This window comes from Ornithorhynchus anatinus, chromosome 2, assembly GCF_004115215.2.
Source record: "Ornithorhynchus anatinus isolate Pmale09 chromosome 2, mOrnAna1.pri.v4, whole genome shotgun sequence".
Lineage (NCBI taxonomy): Eukaryota > Metazoa > Chordata > Mammalia > Monotremata > Ornithorhynchidae > Ornithorhynchus > Ornithorhynchus anatinus.
Window position 1 is genome coordinate 168,856,740 of NC_041729.1, and position 27,824 is coordinate 168,884,563.

The window sequence follows — 27,824 nt, forward strand, 5'->3', positions numbered from 1 at the left end:
AACCTGATTCCCCTGTGTCTACCCCAGCGCTTAGAACGGTGCTCGGCACATAGTAGGCGCTTAACAAATACCAACATTATTATTATCCTCCTGATTGAATGAATGAATGAATGAATGAAAGGAAGCGCTCAATAACTGCGATCGACCGATCGACCGCCGGAGGGAAAGAGGGAAGGAGGGAGGGAACGAACGGGTTGGGTCCGCGTCCTCAGCCCCGCCCACCGCCCCGCGCCTGCGCCCTGCGGCCGGGCGGGGCGGGGCGTTGCGAGGGCGCCGCCTGTCCCCGCGCGGCCGCCGTAGCGCGTGCTGCCCGCCAGGGCGGGGGAGGGGGCGCGAGCGGCCGGCCACGCGGTGACGTCAGCGCGCGCGCGCGCGGGAGGGGGGAAGCGCGCGGGGGGGGGGAAGGGGGAGGGGGAGGAGGAGGAGGAGGAGGAGGAGGAGGGAGGGGGCGGGGCCGCCGCCATGGCCGCCGCGCTGACCGACATGGCCGACCTGGAGGAGCTGTCTCGTCTCAGCCCCCCGGGGCCCGGCGCCGCCGCCCGGGGACGGGGGGACGACGAGGAGGACGAGGGCGGCGGCGACGACGAGGAGGAGGAGGAGGAGGAGGAGGAAGAGGAGGAAGAGGAGGACGGCGCGGCCCTGGCGGCCGAGCCCCGCCCCCCCCGCCGCCACCACCACCACGACGAGGACGACGACGAGTCGGAGGACGACGACGACGACGACGACGACGAGGAGGAGGAGGAGGAGGAGGACGACGCCGACGGGGAGGAGGAGGAGGAGGAGGAGGAGGAGGACGGAGAGAGCAGCCGGTCCCGGAGTCCCGGAGCGGGCCCCGGAGGCCCTCCTGGCGGCGGCGTTGGAGGAGGAGGAGGAGGAGGAGGAGGAGGAGGAGCGTCTGCGGTGCCCGAGGCGGCGGCGGCGGCGGAGGAGGAGGAGGAGGAGCGTCGGGGCGAGGCCCAGGACTCGGGCCCGGCCGCGGGAGCCTTGGCGCCGCCGGCCGCCGGAGCGGGAGCGGGAGCGGGGGCGGGAGCGGGAGCAGGAGCAGGACCGGCCGCCAAAGGAGCGGCGGCAGCAGCAGCAGCAGCAGCAGCAAGAGGAGGAGGAGGAGGAGGAGACGTGGGCGTCCGTCGCGGCAGCCTGGAGATGTCGTCCTCCGACGGGGAGCCCCTCAGCCGCATGGACTCCGAGGACAGGTCGGTGCCCGCGCCCTCCCTCCCCCCCCCTTCCCATCTTCTCCTGCCTCACCCCGTCCTCACCCCGCCTTTTCTTTCCCCTCCTCACCCCGTCTTGCCCTTCCCGTCCGCACCCCGGCCTCCCCCTTCCTTCTCTTGCTCAACCCTTCCTCACCCCATCTTTCCCTTCCTCACCCCATCTTTCCCTTCCTCACCCCATCTTTCCCTTCCTCACCTCCTCTTTTCCTTCCTCACCCCATCTTTCCCCTTCCTCACCCCATCTTTCTTTTCTTTCCCTTCCGCACCCCCTCCTCACCCCAGCTTTCCCTTCCTCACCTCCTCCTCACCCCGTCTTTCCCTTTCCTCACCCCGTCTTTCCCTTTCTCACCCCCATCTTTCTTTCCCTTCCGCACCCCATCCCCACCCCGTCTTTCTCATCTCCATTTCATCTTTCCCTTCCTCCCCCCGTCTTTCCCTTCCTCACGGCTTCTCCCCTTCCTCACTCTCTCCTCACCCCATCTTTCCCTTCCTCACCCCCTCTTCACCCCGCCTTTCCCTTCATCACCCCATCTTTCCCTTCCTCAGCTCATCTTTCCCTTCCTCACCCCCTTCCCCCCATCTTTCCCTTCCTCACCTCATCTTTCCCTTCCTCCCCCCCCCCCCCCCCCCGTCCTTCCCCTCCTCACGGCTTCTCCCCTTCCTCACCCCCCACGTTCCTTCCTCCCTCCCTCCCTCCCTCCTCTTATCTTTCCCTTCCTCCCTCTCTTCTCCGCCTTCACCCCCTCCTTCTTCCTCCTCCCATCTCTCCCTTCTTCCTCACCCCATCTTTCCTTCCCTTATCCCCTCCTCCTCCTCCTCCTCTCCTTCCTCACCCTCTCCCTTTCTCCTCCTCCCCTACCCCACCCTCCCCTTCACCTTCCTCACTTCCTCGCCCCCTCTTCTCCTCCTTCCTCACCCCCTTCTCCTTCCCTCTTCTCCCTTTCCTCACCCCTTCTTCCTTCCCTCTTCCCCTTCCTCACCCCCCTCTTTTCCTTTTTCACCCCCCATCTCCTCCTCCCTCACCCCCTCTTCTCTTCCTCCTCTTTTTCTCTTCTCCTTCCTCACCCCTTTCACCCCCCTTCTCCTCTTTCCTCACCCCTCTTCTCCTTTCCGATCCCCTCTTATCTTCTTTCTTCACCCTTTCCTCTTCTCCTTCCTCACTCCCCCTTGTCCTCTTTCCTCACCCCTTTTTCTCCTCTCTCCTCACCCCTCTTCTCTTCCCTTGTTCCCTCCTCCTTCCTCACCCTTTTCACCTTTCCCCTGTCTTTATTCCCTCCTTCTTCTTCACCCCCTCCTCTTCACCTTTCTCACGTTCTCCTCTTCTCCTTCCTCACCCCCTGCTGTCCTTCCTCACCCCCTCCTCTCATCTCCCTTCCTCACCCTCTCTACACTCCTTTCACCTTCTGCACTCCCTTGTCCTTCCTCACCCCCTCTTATTTTCCTCTTTCCTTGCCCCCTTCCTTACCCCATCTTCTCCTTTCTCTTCCCCTTCCTCACCCTCTCCTCTTCTCCCATTTCCTCACCCTCTCCTCCTCCTTCCTCACCCCTTTTTCTTCTCCCCCCCACCTCCTCCTTCACTCCCCCTTCCTCCCCTCCTCCATCCCTTCCTCCCCTCCTCCTTCCTCTTCCCTACCCCTTCCCCACCTCCTCCCCCTTTCCACATCTTTTCCTCATCTCCTCACCTCCTCCTCCACCTCCATCCCTTCTTCACCTCCTCCTCCTTCCTTGTCCCTTCCCGTCTCTTCCTTCTCCTTTCCTTGCCCTTTCCCTTCCTCTTGCCCTGGCCCTTCCCCTCCTCTTCCTTTCCTCCTCCCTTCCTCCCTTCCTCCCCCACCCCCTCCTTTTCCTCCCCCCCCCCCGCCTCCTCCTCCCACCCTTGTGCCTTTCCCCGCCTCCTCCTCCGTCCCTTCCTCACCTCCTCCCTTCCTCTTCCCTGTCCCTTCCCCGCCTTCTCTTCCTCCTTCCCCCATCTCTCCCTCACCCCCTGCTCTGTCCTTCTTCCTCCTGCGTCCCCCTGCCCCCTTCTCCTCGCCCCCTCACGACCCCATGGCCCAGCCCCCCGAGCCTGCCACCCTGTTGGCTGGCAGAAGTACCTGGACCTCTCCTCGACGTGTGTTTCCCCGCCTGGCAGTTGGGTCCTAGGTGGGGTCAGCCCTGGGGCCTTGCTGGCGGGGAGGGGCTTTTGGGGGAGTCAGATGGGTCATCGCCCACCCCCCCAAAACACATAGACACACACCGGAGGACAGGGGGTTACCCCATTTCCATTTTGCCCTCCTCCGCGTCCACCCTTCCCCTGGCCATTTTGCTCCAAGCTTCCCGACCGATCGGCGTGGAAATGGTGGGCCTTCTCCGAGGAATGCTTCCGTGCGACTCACGCAGCTCGGGGCCCGGGAATCTTGCAGCCCAAGTATCCGAAAATCGAGCCGGGGTTGCATTCGTGCATTGTCGCATTTCTCGAGCGCTTACCTTGTGCAGGGCACTGGTCTGCCTGCCCTCCTTCCTTCCTTTCCTCCCGGGGTCATTTTCCAAAAACAGTGGCCTGGGGGGCGGTGGCGGTGGCCGTCGACTCACAGACCGGGAATCTGGCGGCCACGAGGGGCCGAAGAACCCCACGCTTGGTTGAAGAGGTTGGGGAAACTGAGCCAGCGGAAGCCTGCGCGTTAGGGGCGTGAAGCCTGCCCAAATCAGAACCCTGTTTAATAAACAGACGGACGCGTGTCCGTCACCGAACCCGGGAAACGAGCTCCGGGATGGAGATTTTAGCCGTGCGGACACTCGAAGGCCTGTCAGTCGATCGCATCTGCCGAGCGCTTACTGTACGCCGAGCACCGTACTAAGCGCTGGGGAGAGGACACCGTAACGGACGCCGTAAGGCACCGTCCTGTGCCTCGGCTACCTCATCTGTAAAATGGGGATTAAGACTGTGAGCCCCACCTGGGACAAACCGATCACCTTGTGTCCACCCCAGCGCTTAGAACGGGGCTCGGCACATAGTGAGCGCTTAAATGGCATCATCATCATCATTATTATTATTGTTGTCGTTGTTGTTGTTATTCCCTGCCCATAGCAAGCTTACAGTCCAGAGCTTGAATGCTCCTTATCGTCGAGTTCAAGATCTTTCTGTGGGTATATTGTGGACAGAGTATAATCCTGTCTGTTTGCCGCTCTTAAAGTAGGCGCAGAGTTGATCGGGTTTTCCCAATTTGCCGGTCGCTTAAACCTCAGTCTCCAAACAGCCCCGCAGCCTCCATTTGAGGACTTCCAGGATCTCAGAGCCGCCGACGTTTCCCTAAGGTTTTCCCCCATTGCTAATGGATTTCAGGCTCACGCTGACTTTTGAAAGGGATTCCTTTCGGTGACGAGCCCCAGATCTTTCCGGCCCTCCGAGTCTTCCCCAGTTTCAGAAGTCAGCCTCTCGGCCTTCAGAGGGACGCCTTTTGAAAAGGGAAACGGCGTGGCTCAGTGGAAGGAGCCCGGGCTTGGGAGTCAGAGGTCGTGGGTTCTAATCCCGGCTCGGCCGCTCGTCGGCTGTGTGACTCTGGGCAAGTCACTTCCCTTCTCTGGGCCTCAGTGACCTCATCTGGAAAATGGGGACGAAGACTGGGAGCCCCAGGTGGGACAACCTGATCACCTTGTCTCCCCACCAGCGTTGAGAACGGTGCTTGGCACCTAATAAGCGCTTCATAAATGCCATTATTATTATGAAGAAGGTCTTGAAGGGGCTTGGGACCGGGGCAGGGGGCGAGCTTAATTCGTTATTTCCCGTTCGGGAGGAAGAGAAGGTTGGAATGAAGCAAAGGTGGATGGCAGTGCTTTGGGTACTGCGGGCGGTAGACAAGACGTAGAAGAGCGTGGCCCAGTGGATAGAGCCCGGGCCGGAGAGTCAGAAGGACCTGGGTTCTAATCCCAGCTCTGTCATTAGTCTGCGGGGTGACCTTGGGCAAGTCACTTCACTCCTCTGGGCCCCCAGTTCCCTCTTCGGCAAAGTGGGGATAAGGGTGTGAGCCCCATAGTGGGACTGGGACTGTGTCCAACCTGATTAACTTGTATCCACCCCAGCGCTTAGGTCAGTGCTTCATTCATTCATTCAATAGTATTTATGGAGCGCTTACTGTGTGCAGAGCACTGTACTGAGCGCTTGGAATGTACAATGCTTGGCACACCGTCAGCGCTTAATAAGTTTTTATTTTTATCGTTAGAAGAGGGAAGGTTGAATTATCCTGGCTTAAACGGACGCTTTAATTCCTTTGGTGCGTGGCTCAGTGGAAAGAACAGGGGCTTGGGAGTCAGAAGTCGTGGGTTCGAATGCCGCCCCTCCCACTTGTCAACTGGGTGACTTTGGGCAAGTCACTTCATTTCTCAGTTGCCCCATCTGTATAATGGGGGTTAAGACTGTGAGCCCCAGGTGGGACAATCTGATTACCTTGCGTCTCCCCCAGCGCTTAGAACACCTCTTGGCACCGAGGAAGCGCTGAAATGCCGTCTTTATTATTCAGTCGTATCTACTGAGCACTTACCGTGTGCCAAGCCCTGTCCTAAGCGCTTAGAGTAGGGCCCTGCATTAATTAGCGTACCATGGGATCATCACCGACCACTTGGTGGGCATGTGCCTTAGCGATCCGTCGGGCATTTTTTTTGAGCGCTTTCTGTGTTCAGAGCGCTGGAACTAAGCGTTAAGGAGAGGGCGGTGCCACAGAGGTGGTAGACAGGTTTCCAGCTCACGGTCTGTTGGGCTAGTAATAACGATTATTGGGGTATTTGTTAAACGCTCTCATTCAGTCGCATTTATTGAGCGCTCACCATGTGCAGAGCACGTACCTGCCACCGTACTAAGCGCCGGATACGAGATCATTAGGTCCCACGTGGGACTGGCAGTCTGTCGAAGGGATTTTCCCTCCTCAGTGCCGGATGCTTCTGGTGAAGGTCGCCTACGCTCCAGAAGGTGGATTGGGCGCTCTGACCCTCAGCCCTCTTGTGACTCGGAGGGGAGCGAGCGAATCGTTGACGCCTGTGCCGAAAAATGAAAACCAAGTCCTGGGCATTTAAGCCCAGATAGACCACTTCCTGTGCCAGTTTTAGGCTGTGGAAACGTGGGAACCAGTTGTTGTTGTTTTTTTAAATGGTATTTGTTAAGCACTTACTATGTGCCAGACACTGTCCTAAGTGCTGGGGCAGATGGATATAAGCTAACCAGGTTGGACACAGTTCCCTGTCCCACGTGGGGCTCACAGTCTTCATTCCTGTTTTACAGATGAGGGAATTGAGGCCCAGAGAAGTGAAGTGACTCGCCCACAGTCACACAGCTGACAAGTGGTGGAGTCGGGATTAGAACCCAGGTCCTCCTGACTCCCAGGCCTGGCCTCTCTCCACGAGGCCCTACTGCTTGAGTCAAGAGTACTAGCGTTCCCCGGCGGAACCATTTTAATACGGTCAGGGGCAAAATGAGCTTGTTAAAGATATACGAGAAACTCAGTTGTGCTGTGAACCCCGCGCTTAGAACCGTGCTTTGCACGTAGAAAGTGTTCTACAAATAGCTTCATTATATGCCCTGCCTTTTAAAATAGTCAAGGTCAGAAACTACACCATCGATAAGGTTTTAGTAGTTGAAATGGAGTGGCGTCATTTGGCAGAGAAGCAGCGTGGCCCAGCTCGGCACTCAGAGGTCGTGGGTTCTAATCCCAACTCTGCCACTTGTCAGCTCTGTGACGTTGGGCAAGTCACTTCACTTCTTGGTGCCTCAGTGACCTCATCTGGAAAATGGGGATGAAGACTGTGAACCCCACGTGGGACAACCGGATGGCCGGTATCCACCCCAGCGCTTAGAACAGTGCTCAGCACATAGCGCTTAACACATAACTGTCATTATTATTATTTGGCATATCCCATTTCTGGCTCGTTCGGTGAGAGAATAATGTTGGTATTGGTTAAGCGCTTACCCTGTGCAGAGCACTGTTCTAAGCGCTGGGGTAGACACAGAGGAATCAGGTTGTCCCACGTGAGGCTCACAGTTCATCCCCATTTTCCAGATGAGGGAACTGAGGCACAGAGAAGTGAAGTGACTCGCCCACAGTCACACAGCTGACAAGTGGCAGAGCCAGGATTCGAACCCCTGACCTCTGACTCCCAAGCCCGGGCTCTTTCCACTGAGCCACGCTGCTTCTCTAAGCGTGTGATTCCCTCGAAGCAGTCTTCAAAATTCCTAATGAAAGAGATTTCTTAGCACATTCATAATGACCCCAGAGTGAAAAGTCATGCAGGGCACTGACCAACGATTATGGCGTTTAATTGGAAGAAGAGCTGCGATTTCTGTAAATTATTCTTCAAGCCAGAGAGGGGGGAAGAATAGAATTTGGATTGATTGTAGAAATCAGTGCTGAAGCAGCATTGCCCTAATGGATGGGGCCTGGGTTCTTAATCCCAGCTCCGCCACTCGTCTGCCCTGTGACCTTGGGCAGATCACTTCGCTTCTCCGGGCCTCAGTTCCCTCGTCGGTAAAATGGGGATTGGGACTGTGTCCAACCTGATTGGATCTAACCCAGCAGTTTTAACAGTGCCTGGCACGTAGCGAGCTCTTAATATGGTATGGTATGGTACTTGATGACTATTACCGAAAAAAAACACTTCCCTTTTTTTGTTTTTTAAGCTTTTGTAATTTAGCAGAATGGGGAAAGTGACTTGAAGGTCCTTTAAAAATATTTGAAGTATATTCCAGCATTTTTACTACATTGATGAACTCTTAGATCATTTTTTATGGTACCTAAGCATGTTACGATGTGTCAAGTCCTTTTTTCAGGCCTGGGGGAGATACAGGTTAATGGGGTGGGATACCAATACCTGTCCCCACACGGGGCTCACAGTCTAAGGAGGGAGTCGGATTGAATCCCCTTTTTACGGATGGAGTGACTGAGGCACAGAGAAGTGAAATGACTTGCCCCAGATCACACGCCAGGCAAGTGGCAGAGCCAGGATTAGGACCCGGGTCCTCTGACTTCCAGGCCCCAGGCTCTTTCCACTCGGCCATGCTTCTTCTCTAGCCTCCTGGATCCTGTGTAGTGTTAATGAGTTAGAATAAAAATGAACTGGATCTTTTTTTTCCGCCCCCCCCCCCCCCCGCTCATTTTGTTAGAATTTCAAGCAAGCAAAAATATTTCGAAAGGAAATACTTGTTGGCTTTCTGAAGAGCTCTAAGGAATTGTCAGCTTGAAACGTCCCATCATTTTCTTTTGCACGTGACATTTGGGATCCGGTTCTTTTCAGAGCAGAAAATACCATTTTGTAAAGGAGGAATAATTGATAAACTACTCTGAGCCAACACAGATCCACCCTCATTTTGCCTGGTTTCCGTGGGAAGATTTTCAGTGTCCAGTGTTAGCCTAGAAGACTCCAGCAGGGAAGACTTTTCCCACCTACATACCTTCAGAGAAGGTGGAATCCCAGAGAGAAACTAACTTGATTTACCTAAAAACTTGCGAAATAGATCCCCTCTTGATTTATACACCTTTTTTCTGGGAACATATGCCCAGAATGGGTCGTGACAGACGCTGGTATTTGTTGGGGGTGAGTAACCGGTAAGGGTTGTCGTGCTTTTAATGTAGTTGAACAAACTGAGTCATGAATGCCTCTAATAGGGTAAAGGATTAGATGATAATGTAGGGCGGCCCCTCTTCTAAATATGTTGAAGTTTAGTCAGTCGTATTTATTGAGCGCTTACTGTGTGCAGAACACGGCAGGAAGCGCTTGGGAGAGTACACTCTACCAGTAGACGCATTCCATGTCCACAATGAGCTTTCATCCTAGAGAGGAGACAGACATTAATATAAATGTCTTGTAGACTGAGAGCCCGGCGTTGGGTAGGCGTCGTCTCTATCTGTTGCCGAATCGTACTTTCCAAGCGCTTAATACAGTGCTCTGCACACGGTAAGCGCTCACTCGATACGACTGAATGAATAAATAAATTATAGAGATGGATGGAAGGGCTGTAGGGCTGGGAGTGGGTGGAATGGATAAAGGGAGCGAGTCAGGGTGACACAGAAGGGAGTGGGAGAAGAGGAAAGAAGGGCTTAGTCGGGGAAGGCCTCTTGGAAGAGATGGGCTTTCGTTAAGGCGGCGAAAGCGGGGAGAGTCGTGGTCTGTCAGATATAAGGAGTTTCCAGGGCTTGCGATTCCCAGGGTATTTTTCTCGAACCAGTAGGTACATCTCGAAAGAACCACTAGGTTCTTGGATCACTTCCCTTTTCTTCTCCACAAAAGTGCACCCATGATACTTGCTTTCAGGGTTAAAGGCCCCATCCATCGTTTTCAGCAGTTTATCAATAATCACGCAATGAAAATGCTCGACGAAAGGAGCTAGGGACATGTTATGGAACAAAAAAAGTTTTGGTTTTCTAAAGGAAGAGATTGTGCCGCCATTGCAGGAAAAACAGGTTTTGCCAAAAGGGATCGTCTTTGCGGGGAGAAATGGTAGACCCTGTTGAAGTTGTTCATTCATCACAGCCTATTTACTGAGTGCTTACTGTGGGCGGAGCACTGTACTAAGTGCTTGGAAAGTACAGTTCGGCAACAGATAGAGACAATCGCTACCCAGTAACGGGCTCGCAGTCTAGAAGGGGAAGACCCACAACAGAACAAAACAAGTAGACAGACTTCAACAGCAGAGTATTGTTGCATAGGTGCATAGGTATGTTACTCGGGAAACATAAGTTCGGATGAGACGCGAAAGGCTTTCAAGACTGATTTCCCCTCCAGCTATTAAGGCTAATTTTCTCTTTTATAATTCAGAGTTGCTCCTGGGATTTCCAAGTTAACTAATGTCAGGAGGTCTGTTGACGAGTGAGGGTAGATGAGGTTGGAATCGATTTTCTATCTCCTAAAAAGTCATCAGCATTGATGGCTCCCTCCCCAAATCGGACCGGGCTGAGGGAGAGGGGAATAAGCGGGGAAAATCCAATTATGGGGGTGACGCAGAAGGGAGTGGGAGAGGAGGAGACGAGGATTTAGTCAGGGGAGGCCTCTAGGAGGAGGCGGGCCTTCAGTAAGAGGGGGAGAGGGATCGTCTGTGGGATATGGAGAGGGAGGGCGTTCCAGGCCGGAGGCAGGATGTGGGCGTCGGGTCGGCGGTGAGATAGACGAGATTGAGGTGTAGCGAGAGTAGGTTAGCACGGAGTGAAACGTGTGGGCCGGGCCACAGGAGGAGAAGACCAAGATAAGGTAGGAGGGGGCGAGGTGATGGAGCGTTTTAAAGCCAAGGGTGAGGAATTTCTGTTTGATGCGGAGGTAGATGAGCAACCGCTGGATGTTCTCAAGGAGCGGGAAAACGCAGACTGAACGTTTTTATAAAACAAGAAAAAAGCAGAGCGAAGCGTCGCCTGGAGTGGGGAGCGATCGGGGCTGGAAGGTCAGCAAGGAGGCCGATACAGTCATCAAGGCAGGAGAGGATAAATGCGCGGATCAACGTGATAGGAGTTTGGATGGAGAGGAAAGGGCGGATTTTGGCGAGGCTGTGAAGGTTGGTGGGGCTGATTGGGGGTCGAAGGAGAGGAGAGTGGTGGTGCTGCCTTGCAGCGATGGGAAAGTCACGGGGAGGATGTGGGTTGGGAGGGAAGATGAGGAGTTCTCTCTTTTGGACCCATTCGGTTGAAGGTGTCGACGTGACATCCAAGTAGAGCTTTCCTGAAGGCAGGAAGAAACGCGAACCTGCCGAGGAGGAGGAGGAAGAAAGATCAGGCTCGAGGGGAGGAGTAGAAGAAGCGGAGACGGCGGGCGGAGACGACTCGCTCCAGGAGTTTGGAGAAGAATGACAGGAAGGAGATGGGACGATAGCTGGAGGGAACCGTGGGGTCAAGGCAGGGGTTTTTTAGGATGGGGAGACGCGTGTCAGTCGGTCGTTTTTATCGCGTGCTCACTCTACGCAGAGCACTGAGCGCTGGGAGAGTCCAGTACAAGAGAGGTTCCCTTCTCGCAGAGAACTGACGGTCTAGAGGGGGCATGTGGGGAAGGAGCCATCGGAGAGCGAACGGTTTGAAGGTGGCGGTCGGGAAGGGAAGGAGCGGGGATTTAAGCAGGTCCGTAATGGCATTTTCACAGACGAGGGGCCGTCGCGACTTGGGTATCCGTGCTCTGCTCTTGTCGATCCATGTAGATTTGACACCGCAGTCGATTTATCCCTATTATTTTCTCTGTCTCCTTCCCTTGGAGTGGGAACAGAACATGCCGCTCGCCTGTCTTGTTTCCCTCCCTCCCCATCCCGTACTCATTCATTCAGTCGTATTGAGCACTTACTGTGTGCAGAGCACTGTACTAAGCGCTTGGGAGAGTACAGAGTAACAGTATGACAGACACATTTCCTGTCCACAACGAGCTGACACTGTAGAGGGGGAGGCAGACATTAATAGAAGTAAATTACAGATATGGTCATAAATGCCCTCCATCCCCCCGTCGCACTCAGCCCGGCCTCCGGGGAAAGAGCCCGTGGTGGGAGGCGGGAGGGGCTATGGACCTGGGTTCTAATTCTGACCCGCCGATGGATCTGCTGGGACACCTCAGCCAAGCCTCTCCTTAGCCTCAGTTATGAGAAGCAGCGTGGCTCCGTGGAAAGAGCCAGGGCTTGGGAGTCAGAGGTCATGAGTTCTAATCCCAGCTCCGCCACTTGGCAGCTGTGTGACCTTGGGCAGGTCACTTAAATTCTCTGGGTCTCAGTTACCTCAGCTGTAAAATGGGGATGAAGACTGTGATCCCTACGTGGGACAACCTGATGACCCTGTATCTACCCCAGTGCTTAGAACAGTGCTTGGCACATAGTAAGCGCTTAACAAATACCAACATTATTATTATTATTATTAAATGGGCATTCGATCCCCGTTCTCCCTTTCCCTCTGACTGTGAGTTCCATGCGGGACATGGATTGCATCCGACCTGATGATCTCGGATCTACCCCAGTAGTTTGAATTGCACTTGTGGATCACCAGATTTATTAGTGGACACTCAGCACCATAAACGGTGGTGCTTATTGAGCGCACACTGTGGGCGGAGCACTGTACTGAGCGCTTGGGAGAATATACCACAGCAGAGTAGGTCGCCACATTCCCTGCCCACGAGGAGCTGACAGACTAGAGGAGCAGCATGGTGTAGTGGATAGAGCATGGCTCTGGGAGTCAGAAGGTCATGGGTTCATTCATTCATTCAATAGTATTTATTGAGCGCTTACTATGTGCAGAGCACTGTACTAAGCGCTTGGGATGAACAAGTCGGCAACAGATAGAGACGGTCCCTGCCCTTTGACGGGCGCACGGTCTCATCGGGGGAGACTGAAAGACAAGAACAATGGCACTAAACAGCGTCAAGGGGAAGAACATCTCGTAAAAACAATGGCAACTAAATAGAATCAAGGCGATGTACAATTCATTAACAAAATGAATAGGGTTGCAGCGTGGCTCAGTGGAAAGAGCACGGGCTTGGAACTCAGAGGTCATGGGTTCGAATTCCGCCTCTGCCACTTGTCAGCTGTGTGACTGTGGGCGAGTCACTGAACTTCTCTGTGCCTCAGTTACCTCCTCTGTAAAATGGGGATTAAGACTGTGAGCCTCACGTAGGACAAACTGATGACCCTGTATCTCCCCCAGCGCTTAGAACAGTGCTCTGCACGTAGTAAGCGCTTAACAAATACCAACATTATCATTATTATTATTATTATTATTCTAATCCCAGCTCCTCCGCTTGTCCGCTGTGTGGCCTTAGGAAAGTCACCTCACTTCTCTGAGCCTCGGTTCCCTCATCTGTAAAATGGAGATTAAGACTGTGAGCCCCGTGTGGAACAGGGCCTGTGTTCAACCCAATTTGCTTGTATCCACCACAGCGCTTAGTACAGTGCCCGGCATAACAAGCACCATAATTATTAGAGGAGACTGCCATTGATATAAATAGGTAATTATTATTATAGTAATTATGGTACTTGTTAAAGCTCTTACAGCATGCCAAGCACTGTTCTAAGCGCCGGGGTAGAGACAGATTGGATTAATCAGATTTTACCCGATCTGGGTTAATCAGATTGGACCCAGCCCCTGTCCCACATTGGGGTCCCACCATCATCCCCATTTTTTACAGGTGAGGTAACCGAGGCCCAGAGAGGTGAGGCGACATGCCTGGCGTCACACGGCAGACGTGTGGCGGAGCCGGGATTAGAACCCAAGCCCGGGTTCGAGCCATACTGATCTCCATCAGTGTAAATGTAATAATAATAATGGTATCTGTTAAGCGCTTACAATGTGTAGAGCACTGTTCTAAGCGCCGAGGTAGAAACAGGGTCATCAGGTTGTCCTGTGTGAGGCTCACAGTCTTAATCCCCATTTTCCAGATGAGGTAACTGAGGCACAGAGAGGTGAAGTGATTTGCCCACAGTCACACAGCTGACAAGTGGCAGAGCCGGAAATCGAGCCCATGACCTCTGACGCCCAAGCCCGGGCTCTTATACGTAAAATATACGTTAAATATACGTACCTGAGTGCCCAGCCGGTGCCTCCTAAAATGGGTTCGGCTCAGCCAAGACTCGAGTGCTACCCATCTGCCCACCTTCCCCGCGGACCCCCTTCGCAACCAGTCCTGCCCACTTTCTTTGGGCCCCGGGAAACAAAGGACCAGAGCCCGGGGCTACCGGATCGGGCTCCCGGATCAGGTGGATGGGATCGATTGGCTTCCGTGAGCCCTTGCGGTTTCCCTTGGGTCCGGAGCGCTGGTTTAAGCCTGTAAAGGGGCGGGTGTTGAGTACAATTCATCCCGGCCCATATACGCCGCGATCGTGAGAAGACACAGGCCTATCCTAATAAAGTCTATCTGTAATTGATTATATCCATAATCTAGCGATATAAATGTCCGTCTCCCCTGCTAAACCATAAGCTCGTTATGGGCAGGAATCCTCTTTATCGTTATTGCGTCCTCTCCCAAGCGCTTAGTAGAGTGCTCTGCGCACAGTAAGCACTCACTCATTCAGTAGTATTTATTGAGCGCTTACTATGTGCAGAGCTCCGTACTAAGCGCTTGGAATGTACAAATCGGTAACAGAGACAATCCCTGCCCGTTGACGGGTTTACAGATTAATTGGTAAATTGTCGATCAGTAAATACGACTGACAAGATGTATTTAGTCATACGTCTTTGGGAAGGGAGTTGGTGGGGGGAGAGTAAATTTGCACGGGTGGTGTTTCGCTTAGTGCAGTGCTCTGCGCACAGTAAGCGCTTAATGGCATCCGATTGATCAACTGATTGGATGAAAGACAGGAGGCTCAAAAGAATTAGCTCCACTCCAAGCTCTGCGGGACGTGGGAGTGTAAGCAACCTTCCTCCACGTACCGTGTGGAAACTTGAGGTGGTGGTAGACGGGATGTTAGCAGGTATAAGTAAGATATTCATTCAGTAGTATTTATTGAGCACTTACTATGTGCAGAGCACTGTACAAAGCGCTTGGAATGTACAGTTCGGCAACAGATAGAGACAATCCCTGCCCAGTGACGGGCTCACGATCTAATCGACTGGAACTTCTTGGTCACGGGGCCCGGGAGGGACGGGAAAGGCACAGAGTGAAAGTTGGGTTATTGGGCTATCAGTTTAAATTGGCTTCTAAATTATCGAGCGGTTGGCCACCTGTCTCTCACGGGAGGAGTGCTACTGGCATTTATTGAGAACCCACTGGGGCAGATGAACTGTATTAGGCCCCTCGGAAGGGAAAAACGAAGAAGTGACCGATTCCCTGCCCACAGTGGAGCCCCCAAGCTCATACTCTTCGGGGCGGAGGGGGATGACCTACAAATCTTTGCAAGTCAAAATAGTAAAAATAGATAATTGAGCGTGCAGATGAATAAACATCCGTAAGTGGTTAAAGATGCACGCCTGAGTGGTGATATTAGTGATCTTTGTTAAGCACTTACTGTGTGTCAGCACCGTATTAAGCTCTGGGGTGGGTGCGAGCAAATCGGGCTGGATACAGCCCCCGTCCCACATGGGGCTCATGGTTTTAGTTCCCATTTTCCAGACGAGGGGACCGAGGTCCAGAGAAGCAAAGCGACTTGCCCAGGGTCACACAGCAGACAAGCGGCGGAGCCGGGATGAGGACCCAGGTCCTTCTGACGCCGGGGCTGTAGGCACCAGGGCACGCTGTGGTTACCCCCGGGTGCTGGGGTAAGATCGACTCAGTTGACAGGCAAGGAGAGATAGGCAAGAAGAAAGTCAAGCCAGACTGAATCGGGTGTAGTCTGTTGCCATCTAGGTCTCCCATGGCCGTGTTAATCTTGGGTGACTGTGGAGTTCCCCCATGGGCGTAAAATAATAATAATAAAATGATAATGGGACTCGTTCAGCGCTTACTACGTGCTAAGTGCCGTTCTGAGCACCGGGGTAGATACAGGTTAATCAGATCAGACCCAGCCCCTGTCCCATATGGGGCTCACAGCCTTAATCCCCATTTTCCAGATGAGGGAACTGAGGCTCAGAGAAGTGAAGTGACCTGCCCGAGGTCACGCAGCGGACAAGTGGAGGAGCCAGGAGTAGATCAGGAGTTCTCCTGTGTAGGTCTCCGGTGGCCGGGTAGGTGGCTGGCGACCGGGAGGTTCTCCTGCGATCACGTAGGCGTATCCCAGAGCCACGGAGCTCTCCTGCAATCACGTTCTCCCGTGGCCACGAAGGTTTCTGGAGGCTGCGTCTGTTTCCCGTGGCCGGATGGGTCTCTGCAGTAGCCATGAAGTTATGCAGGGGCCACGCGGGTCTCGGGGAGCCGTGTTGGTGGCCGGGCTGTTCCGAGTCACTTGTGTGGGGGAGGCCGCGTGACCTAGTCCTCGGGACATAGCACGGGGGTGGCGGGAAACCCAGATCCAGCACTGGCTTGCTGGGTCACCTTGGCCAAGACACTTAACCTCTCTGGGCCTCAGTGTCCGTTCTGTTAAGTGGGCATAAGGCAGATCGTGGGCCCCAAGGGCAGCAGAAGCCGCGGTGCAGCGTGGCCTAGGGGATGGGGCGAAGGCCTGGGAGTCAGAAGGACCTGTTTTCTAATCCCGGCTCTGCCACGTAATAATAATAATAATAATCATAATAATGATGGCATTTGTTAAGTACTTACTATGTGCCAAGCACTGTTCAAGCGCTGGGGCGGGGGGATACAAGGTAATCAGGTTGTCCCACGGGGGCTCACAATCTTCATCCCCATTTTCCAGATGAGGTAACTGAGGCACAGAGAAGTGAAGTGACTTGACCAAGGTCACACAGCTGACAGGTGGCGGAGCCGGGATTAGAACCCATGACCTCCGACTCCCAAGCCCGGGCACTTCCCACTGAGTCACGCAGCTTCTCACTTTGTCTGCTCTGTGGTTTTGGGCAGCTCACTTCAGTCCTCTATGCCTCAGTTCCCTCATCTGTAAAATTGGGATCAAGGCTGTGAGCCCTTTGTGGGACAGGGCGTATGTCCAAATCTGGTTAGTTTGTATTTATTTCGGCGCTTAGTACGGTGCCTGGCACATAGTAAGCACTGAACAAATACCATAAAAAAAAAACAAAAAACCAGGAACTGGTAGCTTGGCACATAGAAAGCACCTAATAAATGTCATAATTAAACGTTTAAACTTATGATTGGCTGCTTTTTTCCCCTCTGAAAGCCAGACTCCTTGAGTGCTGAACTTTAAAAACACATACTGAATTGCTAAAGTGGACGTGTAAGATCACAGCATGGGACCTTTTTTATTCCTTTTTTCCTCAGGCCCTTTTTTTTTTAAATGGTGTCTGTCAGGCGTTTAGCACATGTCAAACACTGTTCTGAGTGCCGGGTAGGAGCAAGTTAATCATGATGGACACAGTCCCTGTTCCACACATGAAGGAGAGACCGGGAGAATTTAGGCCCAGAAAAGTGAAGTGACATCCCCAAGGTCACCCAGCAGCCAAGTGAAAGAGCCAGGATTAGAAACCGAGTCCCGTGACTCCGAGCCCCGAGCTTTCTCCCCTAGGCCGTGTTTTTGATGACGCTCACCTTCGGGTAAGGAAAGATCAAAACCTGGGAACTTTTCAATTTCAATTTTGTACAAAGGGGTCGTTTTGTAGGAATTTCTTTGGGGAAGCCATTTTGAAAGGTCTTTAATATAGAAGAGGTCAAGACAGTTGGATGTTACCGTGTGGGACTCGCAGTCAGTCCGGCATTGGTATCTCTGAAGCCCTCCCACGGCTCGAAGCGCCCGGGGGAGTAAAGTCCAGTGGAGCGATTCCGCCACCCTGCTTTTTTGTCCTGTCTGGGCCCCAACGGGATGCAAAGTCCTGCGACGTGAAATTGGGGAGACGGAGATGTTTTCGGTTGTTTTTAGGGTGGGGAGAGGAAGTGTGGAAGGCAGGAACGAGAGTTTGTGAAGGCTGAAGGTGTGGAAAGCAAACCTCATTTAATGGATGCCCCTTCTAGACTGTAAGCTCCTTGTGGGGAGGGAATGCATCTGCTTATTATTGGTTTTTGTTCTTTCCCAAGCACTTAGTACAGTGCTCTGCACACAGTAAGCACTCAATAAATACGATTGAATGAAGGAAGGAATTCAGCCTGATGCCCTATTCGACGCCAACTGGGTCGTCCACCCGCCGCCCAACCCGTAACTAAAAGTAATCTTGATTCTATTTATCTTGATTCTTTTTATTGCTATTGTTTTTGTCTGTCCGTCTCCCCCGATTAGACTGTAAGCCCGTCAAAGGGCAGGGACTGTCTCTATCTGTTACCCATTTGTACATTCCAAGCGCTTAGTATAGTGCTCTGCACATAGTAAGTGCTCAAATACTATTGAATGAATGAATAATAATAATAATAAAAGTGGTATTAAGTGCTTACTAGGTGCCAGGCACTGTGCTACGCGCTGAGTTGATACAAGCTAATAGGGTAGGATACAGTCCCTGTCCCATGTAGGACTCACGGTCTCTATCCCCATTTTATAGATGAGGGAACTAATGCCCGGAGAAGCGAAGTGACTTGCCCAAGGTCACACGGCAGAAAAGTAGCGGAGCCAGGATTAGAACCCATCTGGGTTCTGGGAGTCAGAAGGTCATGGGTTCTAATTCTGGCTCTGCCATTTGTCTACTCTGTGACCTTGGGCAAGTCGCTTCACTTCTCCTTGCCTCAGTGACCTCATCTGTGAAATGGGGATTGAGAGTGTGAGCCCTTCGTGGGACAGGGACTGTGTCATAATCATATTTATTGAGCACTTAGCGTGTGCCGAACCGTACTAAGCGCTTGGGATAGTACAACAGTCGACACATTCCCTGCCCACGATGAGCTTATGGTATCCACCTCAGCGCTTAGTGCGGTCCCTGGCACAGAGAAAGTGCTTAACTGATACTGTAATTATTATTTATTATTCTGTCTGTCTCCTATCTCTCTCTCGCTGTCTCTCTGTCCCCCCGTCTCTCTTCCGCACGGACAGGAGCCTCCCAGGGTGAGGGGAGACGGGACTGTAGTGGGAGCGATCCCGGGGGACTCGGACAAGTGTCCCTGGAGACCGTTTTGGATCTCCAAACCGCAGTGCCGTCTCGCCACTGCCCAAGGGTTCCCTGGATTTAGTCCTCACTTGGAAAATCACTGATTTTTTTCCTTCAGAGAGAGAGTTAACCGTCCAGCCCGGCGGTGAACGAGTCCGGCAGCCGTGAAAATAATTTGGCTCTCACCTGGTCAACATTTCCGATTAAGGGATGTGAAAAGGAAACGTGTGTCTGGACCGTCTGCTCCTGGAGAGGCGTAGGGTGGCTGGAGTGGAGAAGGGGCCTGAGCTTGGGGGTTTTAATGGAACTCAAAAAAAAAATAATAATCACGGTTTGCGGAGGGAAAGTTTGTCTTGGGTTTTGGGTTTTGTTGGTTTTTTTTGTTTTGTTTTTTTTTTTGCTTTGGATTAGTTACGTTTCGTATTTCTCCGTTTGTGTCAAATGCAAGCTCCCATGGAGTTGATTGATGCATTTAAAGCGTTCCACAGTCTGCTTTGAAGTCGGCTTATTCCAGATGTGTGAACAAATCTCATCGTTAACGAACCCGTTCTCACTGTTGGCAGCCGTGTTAGCGCACAAAGGAAGGGTGTAAAAAAATCAAACCTTTTCTAAGTAGGAATGTCAATTCGGAGGTGGTTCCGGAGGTGGTTCCGTTCATTCAGTGGTATTTATTGAGCACTCTCCACGTGCAGAGCATTGTAATAATAATGTTGGTATTTGTTAAGCGCTTACTATGTGCAGAGCACTGTTCTAAGTGCTGGGGGAGATACAGGATAATCAGGTCGTCCCACGTGAGGCTCACAGTTAATCCCCATTTTACAGATGAGGGAACTGAGGCACAGAGAAGTGAAGTGACTCGCCCACAGTCACACAACTAAGTGGCAGAGCCAGGATTCGAACCCATGAACTCTGACTCCCAAGCCCGGACTCTTTCCACTGAGCCACGCTGCTTCTCCATTGTACTGAGCGGCTTGGGAGTGTACAATACAACGATTAAACATTCCCTGCCCGCAGTGAGCTTGCAGTTTAGAGGGGGAGACAGACATGAATATAAATAAGTGACAGATATGGACATAAGTGCTGGGCTGGGACGGGGGAAGAACCAAGGGAGCAAGTCAGGGCGATGCAGAAGGGAGAGGGAGAAGGGGAAAGGGGGGCTTAATCTGGGAAGGCCTCTTGGAGGAGATGGGCCTTCAGTAAGGCTTGGAAGGGGGGGGAGTCATTGTTTAGCCGATTGGAGGAGGGACGGCGTTCCAGGACGTGGGCCGGGGTCGACGGTGGGACGGGCGAGAAGGACGCCCAGTGAGGAGGCACCAGAGGAGCGGAGTGTGCGGGCTGGGATGGAGAAGGAGAGAAGGGAGGTGAGGTAGGAGGGGGCGAGAGGATGGACTGCTCAGGTGGTTAATAGTAGTAGAAGTAAGAGTGGTTCTGAGCGCTTACTACGTGCTTGGCGCTGGGGTAGAGTCGGTGTTATTTGTGCTGGCGTGGTGCAGAGCACCGTCCTAAGGGCTGGAGAGAGAGTTCAATACAGTAGAGTTGGTAGACACGTTCCCTGCCCACGTGGAGCTTACTACAGTCTTGAGGAGCAGACGGACGTTCTTGTCTCGTGCCGTCGAGTCGTTTCCGACCCATAGAGACACCACGGACGCGTCTCCCCCAGAAGGGCCCGCTCTCCATCTGCCGTCGTTCCGGTAGTGGATCCACAGAGCTTTCTCGGGAAAAATCGGGAAGCGGTTGACCGTCGCCGCCTTCCGCGCAGTCGACTCGAGTCCCCGCCCCGGACTGTGGCACGGGCCGCCGCTGCCCAGCACGGGGGAGTTTTGGCTTATGGCCGATGCCCTCCCCCTCGCTAGCCACTGGCCAAGCTGGGAATAATAATGTATTTGTTAAGCGCTTACTATGTGCAGAGCACTGTTCTAAGCGCTGGGGTAGATACAGGGGCATCAGGTTGTCCCGCGTGAGGCTCACAGTCTTAACCTCCATGTTACAGATGAGGGAACTGAGGCACAGAGAAGTGAAGTGACTTGCCCAAAGTCACCCAGCTGACAAGTGGCCGAGCTGGGATTCGAACCCATGACCGCTGACTCCCAAGGCCAGGCTCTTGCCACTGAGCCACGCTATTTGTTAAGCGCTTACTATGTGCAGAGCACTGTTCTAAGTGCTGGGGGTAGATATAGGGGAATCAGGTTGTCCCACGAGGGGCTCACAGTCTTAATCCCCATTTTACAGATGAGGGAACTGAGACCCAGAGAAGTTAAGTGGCTTGCCCACAGTCACACAGCTGACAAGTGGCGCTTACTCCGTGCAAAGCAGTATACTAAGCAGTTGGGCCAGGGAAAGTGTTGTTGTCTTGTCCTCTCCCAAGCTCTTAGTAGAGTGCTCTGCACACAGTAAGCGCTCACTACAGTTGAGTGAGTGACAGACTTCAAGACGGTCCAAGCTGGTCTTTCCCCCTGCGGATTTCCAGCTTTAGCAGCGTGGCTCAGAGAAGCAGCGAAGCTCAGTGGAAAGAGCCCAGGCTTGGGAGTCAGAGGTCATGGGTTCGATTCCCCGCTCTGCCACTTGTCAGCTGTGTGAATGTGGGCAAGTCACTTAACTTCTCTGTGCCTGTTACCTCATCTGTAAAATGGGGATTAACTGTGAGCCTCACGTGGGACAAACTGATTACCCTGTATCTTCCTCAGTGCTTAGAACAGTGCTCTGCACATAGTAAGCGCTTAACAAATACCAACATTATTATTATTATCCCGTCGTGGCGGTTCCCGTTCTTCCGCACGGAGCAGAAACGAGAGGCGGAAGCGGAGCGGTCGATGCTGGCGAGATTGGCGTTTTGCATTTTTTCCCTGCTGCGTCACACTCGGTTCCGCCCCAGACGGCTGCGAGACACTGATTTGGGGTAGACTGCCAAAACCAGACTTTCTCAGACCCCTTTTTCCTCCCCTTCCACCACCCTAGCCCCCCTGGCGTTTACGGACATATCCTTAATACTACTAGTAAATAACAGGAATACGGGTATTTGTTAAACGCTTACTTGGTGCCAACCACTGTTCTAAGCACTGGGGTAGAGACAAGGTAATGTACATCACCCCGATTTTATTTAGTTGCCATTGTTTTTATGAGATGTTCTTCCCCTCGACTCTATTTATTGCCATTGTTCTCGTCTGCCCGTCTCCCCCGATTAGACTGTGAGCCCGTCAAAAGGCAGCGCTTTTTCTATCTGTTGCCGACTTGTACATTCCAAGCGCTTAGTACAGTGCTCTGCACATAGTAAGCGCTCTGTAAATACTATTGAATGAATGAATGAATGAAAGTTGGACACGGTCCCTGTCCCACTTGGGGCTCGGTGTCTTCATCCCTGTTTTACAGATGAGGGAACCGAGCAAGTGACTTGCCCGAGGTCACACAGCGGACAAGTGGCAGAGCCGAGATTCGAACCCAGGTTCTCTGACTCCCAAGCCTGTGCTGTGGCCCCGGCTTCTCAGCACGGTAATAGTAATAATAATAATAGTGATGGCATTTGTTAAGCGCTTACTGTGTGCAAAGCACTGTTCTAAGCACTGGGGGGGATACAGGGTGATCAGGTTGTCCCTCGTGGGGCTCACAGTCTTCATCCCCATTTTCCAGATGAGGGAACTGAGGCCCAGAGAAGTGAAGTGACTTGCCCAAAGTCGCACAGCTGGCAAGCGGCAGAGCCGGGATTAGAACCCACGACCTGACTCGCAAGCCCGGGCTCTTTCCACTGAGCCACGCTGCTTCTCTAAATAGCATCGGTGGGTTGCTGATGGCACATCTCGTTGAGTCAGTCGGATTCACTGAGCGTGCAGAGCACCGTGTTAAGCGCTTGGGAGAGTCCAGCACAATAGTAAACAGGCGCATTCCCTGCCCACAGCGAGCCTACAGTCCAGGGCTTTCATTCATTCAGTTCATTCAGTCGTATTTACTGAGCGCTTACTATGTGCAGAGCACTGTACTAAGCGCTTGGAATGGACAATTCGGCAACAGATAGAGACCATCCCCGCCCAACGACAGGTTCGCGGTCTAATCGGGGGAGACAGACGGCAGAACGAAACAAAAATAAGGCACTCTACTAAGCTCACTAAGAGAGCACTCTACTGAGCGCTTGGGAGAGGACAAGATAACAGTACATCTGGCCGGGAGGCCGAGGACGGAGCAGTCAGCCCTGCACGTCCTTTCCCAGGATTAGATCCCGATCCGCCGAAACCCCACTTTCCATCCCACCCCGGTCGAGACCTCTTCTCCCCTCCCATCAAAAGGAGGATCTCTCCAGGCTCTTACTCCGAAACGAACCCGGCAGCTGGGGGAGGAGAGGAGAAGCGGGATACGAGCATTCGGTGCTATTTGTTGAGCGCTTCCTGTGTGCAGAGCACAGTACAGCAGAGTTGATTGACTGGTTCCCTGCCCACCAGTCTGTGTGACTTTGGACGAGTTACTTCCCTTCCCTGGGCCTTAGCGACCTCATGGCTCAGTGGAGAGAGCCTGGGCTTCGGAGTGAGAGGTCATGGGTTCGACTCCCGGCTCTGCCACTTGTCAGATGTGTGACTGTGGGCAAGTCATTTCACTTCTCTGGGCCTCAGTTACCTCATCTGGAAAATGGGGATTAACTGTGAGCCTCACGTGGGACGATCTGATGACCCTGTATCTACCCCAGCGCTTAGAACAGTGCTCGGCACATAGTAAGCGCTTAACAAATACCAACATTATTATTATTATCTGTAAAAGGGGAGACGGTGACACAGTGCAACCCGATTAGCTTGTATCTACCCCGGTGTTTAGAACAGTGCTTGGCACGTAGTAAGTGTTTAAACAATCGCCTTTCTGGGGGGGAAGCGTTTGAAAGTGAGACGGGGAAGGAGGCGAGGGGAGGCCGCCTTGCGTCCGTCGTTTTCCCGGAGGTGAGTTTCATCACCGTTGCCCGGCAGATCCCTGCCAACCCGCTGGGAGAGACAGACCCTGGGGAAGCCCTCCCTCTGCACAACCTCGAGCGTAAAAATAAGAGTTGTGATCGCTCTTCAGCACCTACTTATGGGTCAAGCACTGTTCTAAGCGCTGGGCTAGATCGATCCAGGTTAATCAGGTTGGACACAGTCCCTGTCCGCTTGGGGCTCACAATCGTAATCCCCATTTTACAGATGGAGGAAATGGAGGCCAAGAGAAGCGATTTGCCCAAGGTCACACAGCAGGCAGGTGGCGGGGCCGGAATTAGAACGCGGGTCCTCCTGACTCCCGGGCCTGTGGTCGATCCACTAGGCCACCCTGTTCGTTTAGCCAGGGAAAGCGGTTATTTGTTAAGCGTTCGGCGAGTTGGCGGGAGCCAGAGAACGGTAGGGCAGTGAAGCTCTTGTGCGTTACCCTGAATGGTTTCACCCGGCTGGTTTTATTCCTATCCTAATTTCACTTCCTACTTGTGTACGGTGGAAAATCAGTCTTTCCCGAAAATATTCCTGCCTGCACTTGGTTTACGGTTTTTTTTAACGGGCAGGAGTTCAGAACATAATGTTATTACGCTGTTGGTTGAGCGTGCTTAGAACACAGGCCCGGAAGTCAGAAGGTCATGGGTTCTGATCCCGGCTCTGCCACGTTTCTGCTTTGTGACCTTGGGCAAGTCGCTTCATTTCTCTGGGCCTCAGTTTCCTCATCTCTCTAATGGGGATTGAGACTGTGAGCCCCACGTAGGATAGGGACTGTGTCCAACCTGACTACATTATATCTACCCCAGTGCTTAGAACAGTGCTTGGCACATAGTAAGCGCTTACTATGCGTCAGACACCATACTAAGCAGTGGAATCGGTAAAATAATGATAATGGTATTTGTTAAGCACTTACTATGTGCCAGGCACTGTACTGAGCGCTGGGGTGGATCCAGGGTCATCAGGTTGTCCACATGGGGCTCTGCGTCTCAATTCCCATTCTACAGATGAGGGAACCGAGGCCCAGAAAAGCCCACAGTGACTCAGCAGACCAGTGGTGGAGCCGGGATTCGAACCCAGGTTCTTCCGACTCCCAGACCTGTGCTCTTCCCACTTGACAGTGCTGCTTCTCGTCCTAGACTCTCATCTTGGGTCCAGCCTCTGCCCGGAGAAAGGCTGATTTCCCCAGGGTCTCTCTCTCGGCCCTTAACGGTGGCGGAAGTTTGTGAGTTTGACTCAGTGGTGAGAGGAATGGAGCTTTTCTCATTGTGCTTTAATTTTGATAATTTTTTTGTATTTTGTAAGCGCTTACTGTGCGCAGAGCACTGTTCTAAGCGCTGGGGTAGATACAGGGTAATCAGGTTGTCCCACGTGAGGCTCACGGTCTTCATCCCCATTTTACAGATGAGGTCACTGAGGCACAGAGAAGTTAAGTGACTGGCCCACAGTCACACGGCTGCCAAGTGGCAGAGCCGGGATTCGAACCCCTGACCTCTGACTCCCAAGCCCGGGCTCTTTCCACTGAGCCACGCTGCTTCTCTGCTTCACGTTGCTTTAGTAACAGTGAGGCTTTTATGGTGCCCCTACTCGGTGCTGTAATAATAATAATAAGAAGAAGAAGAAGAATGATAATAGTGGGCTTCGTTAAGCACTTACTAGGTGATAAACTCTGGGGGAGATGCCAGATAATCAGGCTGGACGCAGTCCCCAGTCCACCTGGAGCCCACCGTGGAAGGGGATAAGAGAACAGGGAAGCAATTCCCGTTTTACAGATGAAGAAACCGAGGCACAGGGAAGCAATTCCCGTTTTACAGATGAAGAAACCGAGGCACAGAGAAGCCAAGTGACTTAGCAAAGTCACAAAGCAGACAAGTGGCAGAGCTGGGATGAAAATCCAGATCCTCTGAGATCCCAGGCCCGCGTTTTTTTCACTAGGCCACGCTGCCCAGCCCTCAGTTCAATCTGTCACCAAGTACTGTCGCTCCAACCTTCCAAGCATCACTAAATCCACCTTTTCCTCTCCATAGTAATTTATTATGGTGTTTAAGTGCTTGCTATGTTCCAGGCACTGTACTAAGCGCTAGGGTGGATCCAAGCGAATCAGGTTGGACACGGTCCCTTTCCCACGTGGGGCTCACCGTCTCAATCCCCATTTTACAGATGGGGGAACTGAGGCACAGAGCAGTGAAGTGACTTGCCCACGGTCACACGGCTGACAAGTGGTGGAGCCGGGATTAGAACCCACGACCCGACTCGCGTGCTCGGGCTCTGTCCACGCCGCCTTGCTGCTTCTCAGTTCCATCCAAACTGCTGCCACGTTAATCCGAGTACTTAGTCTTTCCTTCCGGTCGTATCTGTTGAGCAGTTACTGCGTGCACAATACTGTACTAAACGCTTGGGAGAGTACAGTGTAACGATAAACAGACGCTTTCCCTGCCCCTAATGAACTCACCGTCTCCTATCCAGCCTCGGTTACTGCGCCGGCCTCCTCACGGCCCACCCTGCCACCTGTCTCTCCCAGTCTTGTCCATATCTGGTTCTGCTGCCCGGGTCACTTTTCTACAAAAGACGCTCAGTCCACATCTCCCCACTCTACGCTGGCCATTCACCTCCGCATCAGACACCTTTCGGTCGGCGGGACGGCGCTCGATCGGCTCTCCGTCTCCTACCTCTCCTCGCCACTGTCCTACTCCAGCTCAGCCCGCATCCCGTCCATCTCGCCACCGCCGACCCCCGGCCCACGTCCCGCCCCTGGTCTGGAACGCCTCCCTCCTCAGATCCGACAGACGGTCATTCTCCCCCCCCCCCCCTTCAAACCCTTATTAAACTCGCATCTCCTCCAAGACGTCTTTCCCAAATAAGCTCTCTTTTCCCCGCCTCCCTCTCCCTTATTGCCCTTGAACTTGGATTTGAGCCCTTTATTCACCTCAGCCTGAGCCCCACGGCACTTCAGACTCGTCATTTACTTTTACTAATGTCTGACTTCCCCTGTGAGCTCGTGGTGGGCGGGGAACACGTCTAAAACAGATCTCCATATCTTCCCACCCAAACCCCGTCCTCTCCCTGACTTTCCCATCGCTGTAGACGACGCCACCATCCTTCCTTTATCACCAGCCCGTAACCTTGGTGTCATCCTCGGCCCCTCTCTGTCGTTCAGCTCACGTATTCAGTCCGTCACTAAATCCTGTCGGTCCCACCTTCACAACGTCGCCAACGTCCTCCCTTTCCCCTCCATTCCAACTCTTACCACGTTAATCCAATCGCTTCTCCTATCCCTCCTTGATTACTGTATATCAGCCTCCTTGCTGACCTCCCTGCCTCCTGTCTTTCCCCACTCCAGTCAATACTTCCGCCCGGATAATTTGTCCTCAGAAATGTTCGGGGTGCGTCACCCCTCTCCTCAAAAAACTCCAGTGGTTGCCCAGCCACTCCCGCATCACACAAATGCTCCTCACTTTTGGCTTTAAAGCAGTCGGCTGTCCCGAGCCCCCGACTCGTACCAACCAGGACCCTCCCGGCCCCGGGGAACCTCAGTGACTCATAGTAGAATCAATTCACACCCCCAACCACCGAGGTTAACGTGGAGAGATTTTTTTAAATTTAGTTTTACCAACGTGTAGGGGAGTGTGATATCACACTCTCACCCCATCAAGGGTCTTTGACCTGTCTACTGGTCAAAGGAGCCCGTTCTGTCGATCCCACGGCAGAAGGTTGGGAGAAGTTCCCGGCGACACGGACCGCTGCCAGCCTCGTACGCCGTTTCGCCCAAACGCCGCTTCCTCTCTGCTTCCTCCTCCTTTCTCCCGCCTCCTTTGAGGGTTGCCCCCTCCTGCTTCTCCTGTTTCGCTTCTGCCTCTCTCCTGCCTCGTTTCTCTCCGTGTGCTTTTCCCTCCCGGTTCTCCTCCGCACGCTTCCTGGCGGTTCAAAGCCACCGCCTTTTATCTGCCTTAGGCGTGGCAGCTGGGTCTCTACGTGGCAGTCACTGATGGGTCCAGGCCCGTTAGCGGGTACAGCAGGGAGAGAAGGCCACGCCTCCCTCCGTGCTCCCACCCCACGGGCCGGCAAACCCCTGTCTTAAGTGAGAGCCCATCGTTGCCTTCGAGAATCTATTGTTGTTCGCAAGATCACAGGCAGTCACTAGTAAGGCCGCTTGTTGTGGGCTCACCACATCCACCACCTTGCTCCCTCCTACCTCACCTCGCTTCTCT

At 53.2% G+C, this 27,824-nt stretch overlaps 1 protein-coding gene across 1 annotated transcript in view; it reads left to right on the top strand.

Annotated features, from left to right (window-relative positions):
- Positions 1-462: 462 nt before the first annotated feature.
- The window catches only part of AEBP2 (AE binding protein 2), a 53,753-nt gene continuing 26,391 nt past the window's right edge, over positions 463-27,824 (top strand). Inside the window, exons 1-3 of the mRNA XM_029047412.1 lie at positions 463-588; positions 839-893; positions 1,040-1,193. Of these exons, the coding sequence (XP_028903245.1) occupies positions 463-588; positions 839-893; positions 1,040-1,193 (335 nt within the window). The remainder of the gene's footprint in view (positions 589-838; positions 894-1,039; positions 1,194-27,824) is intronic.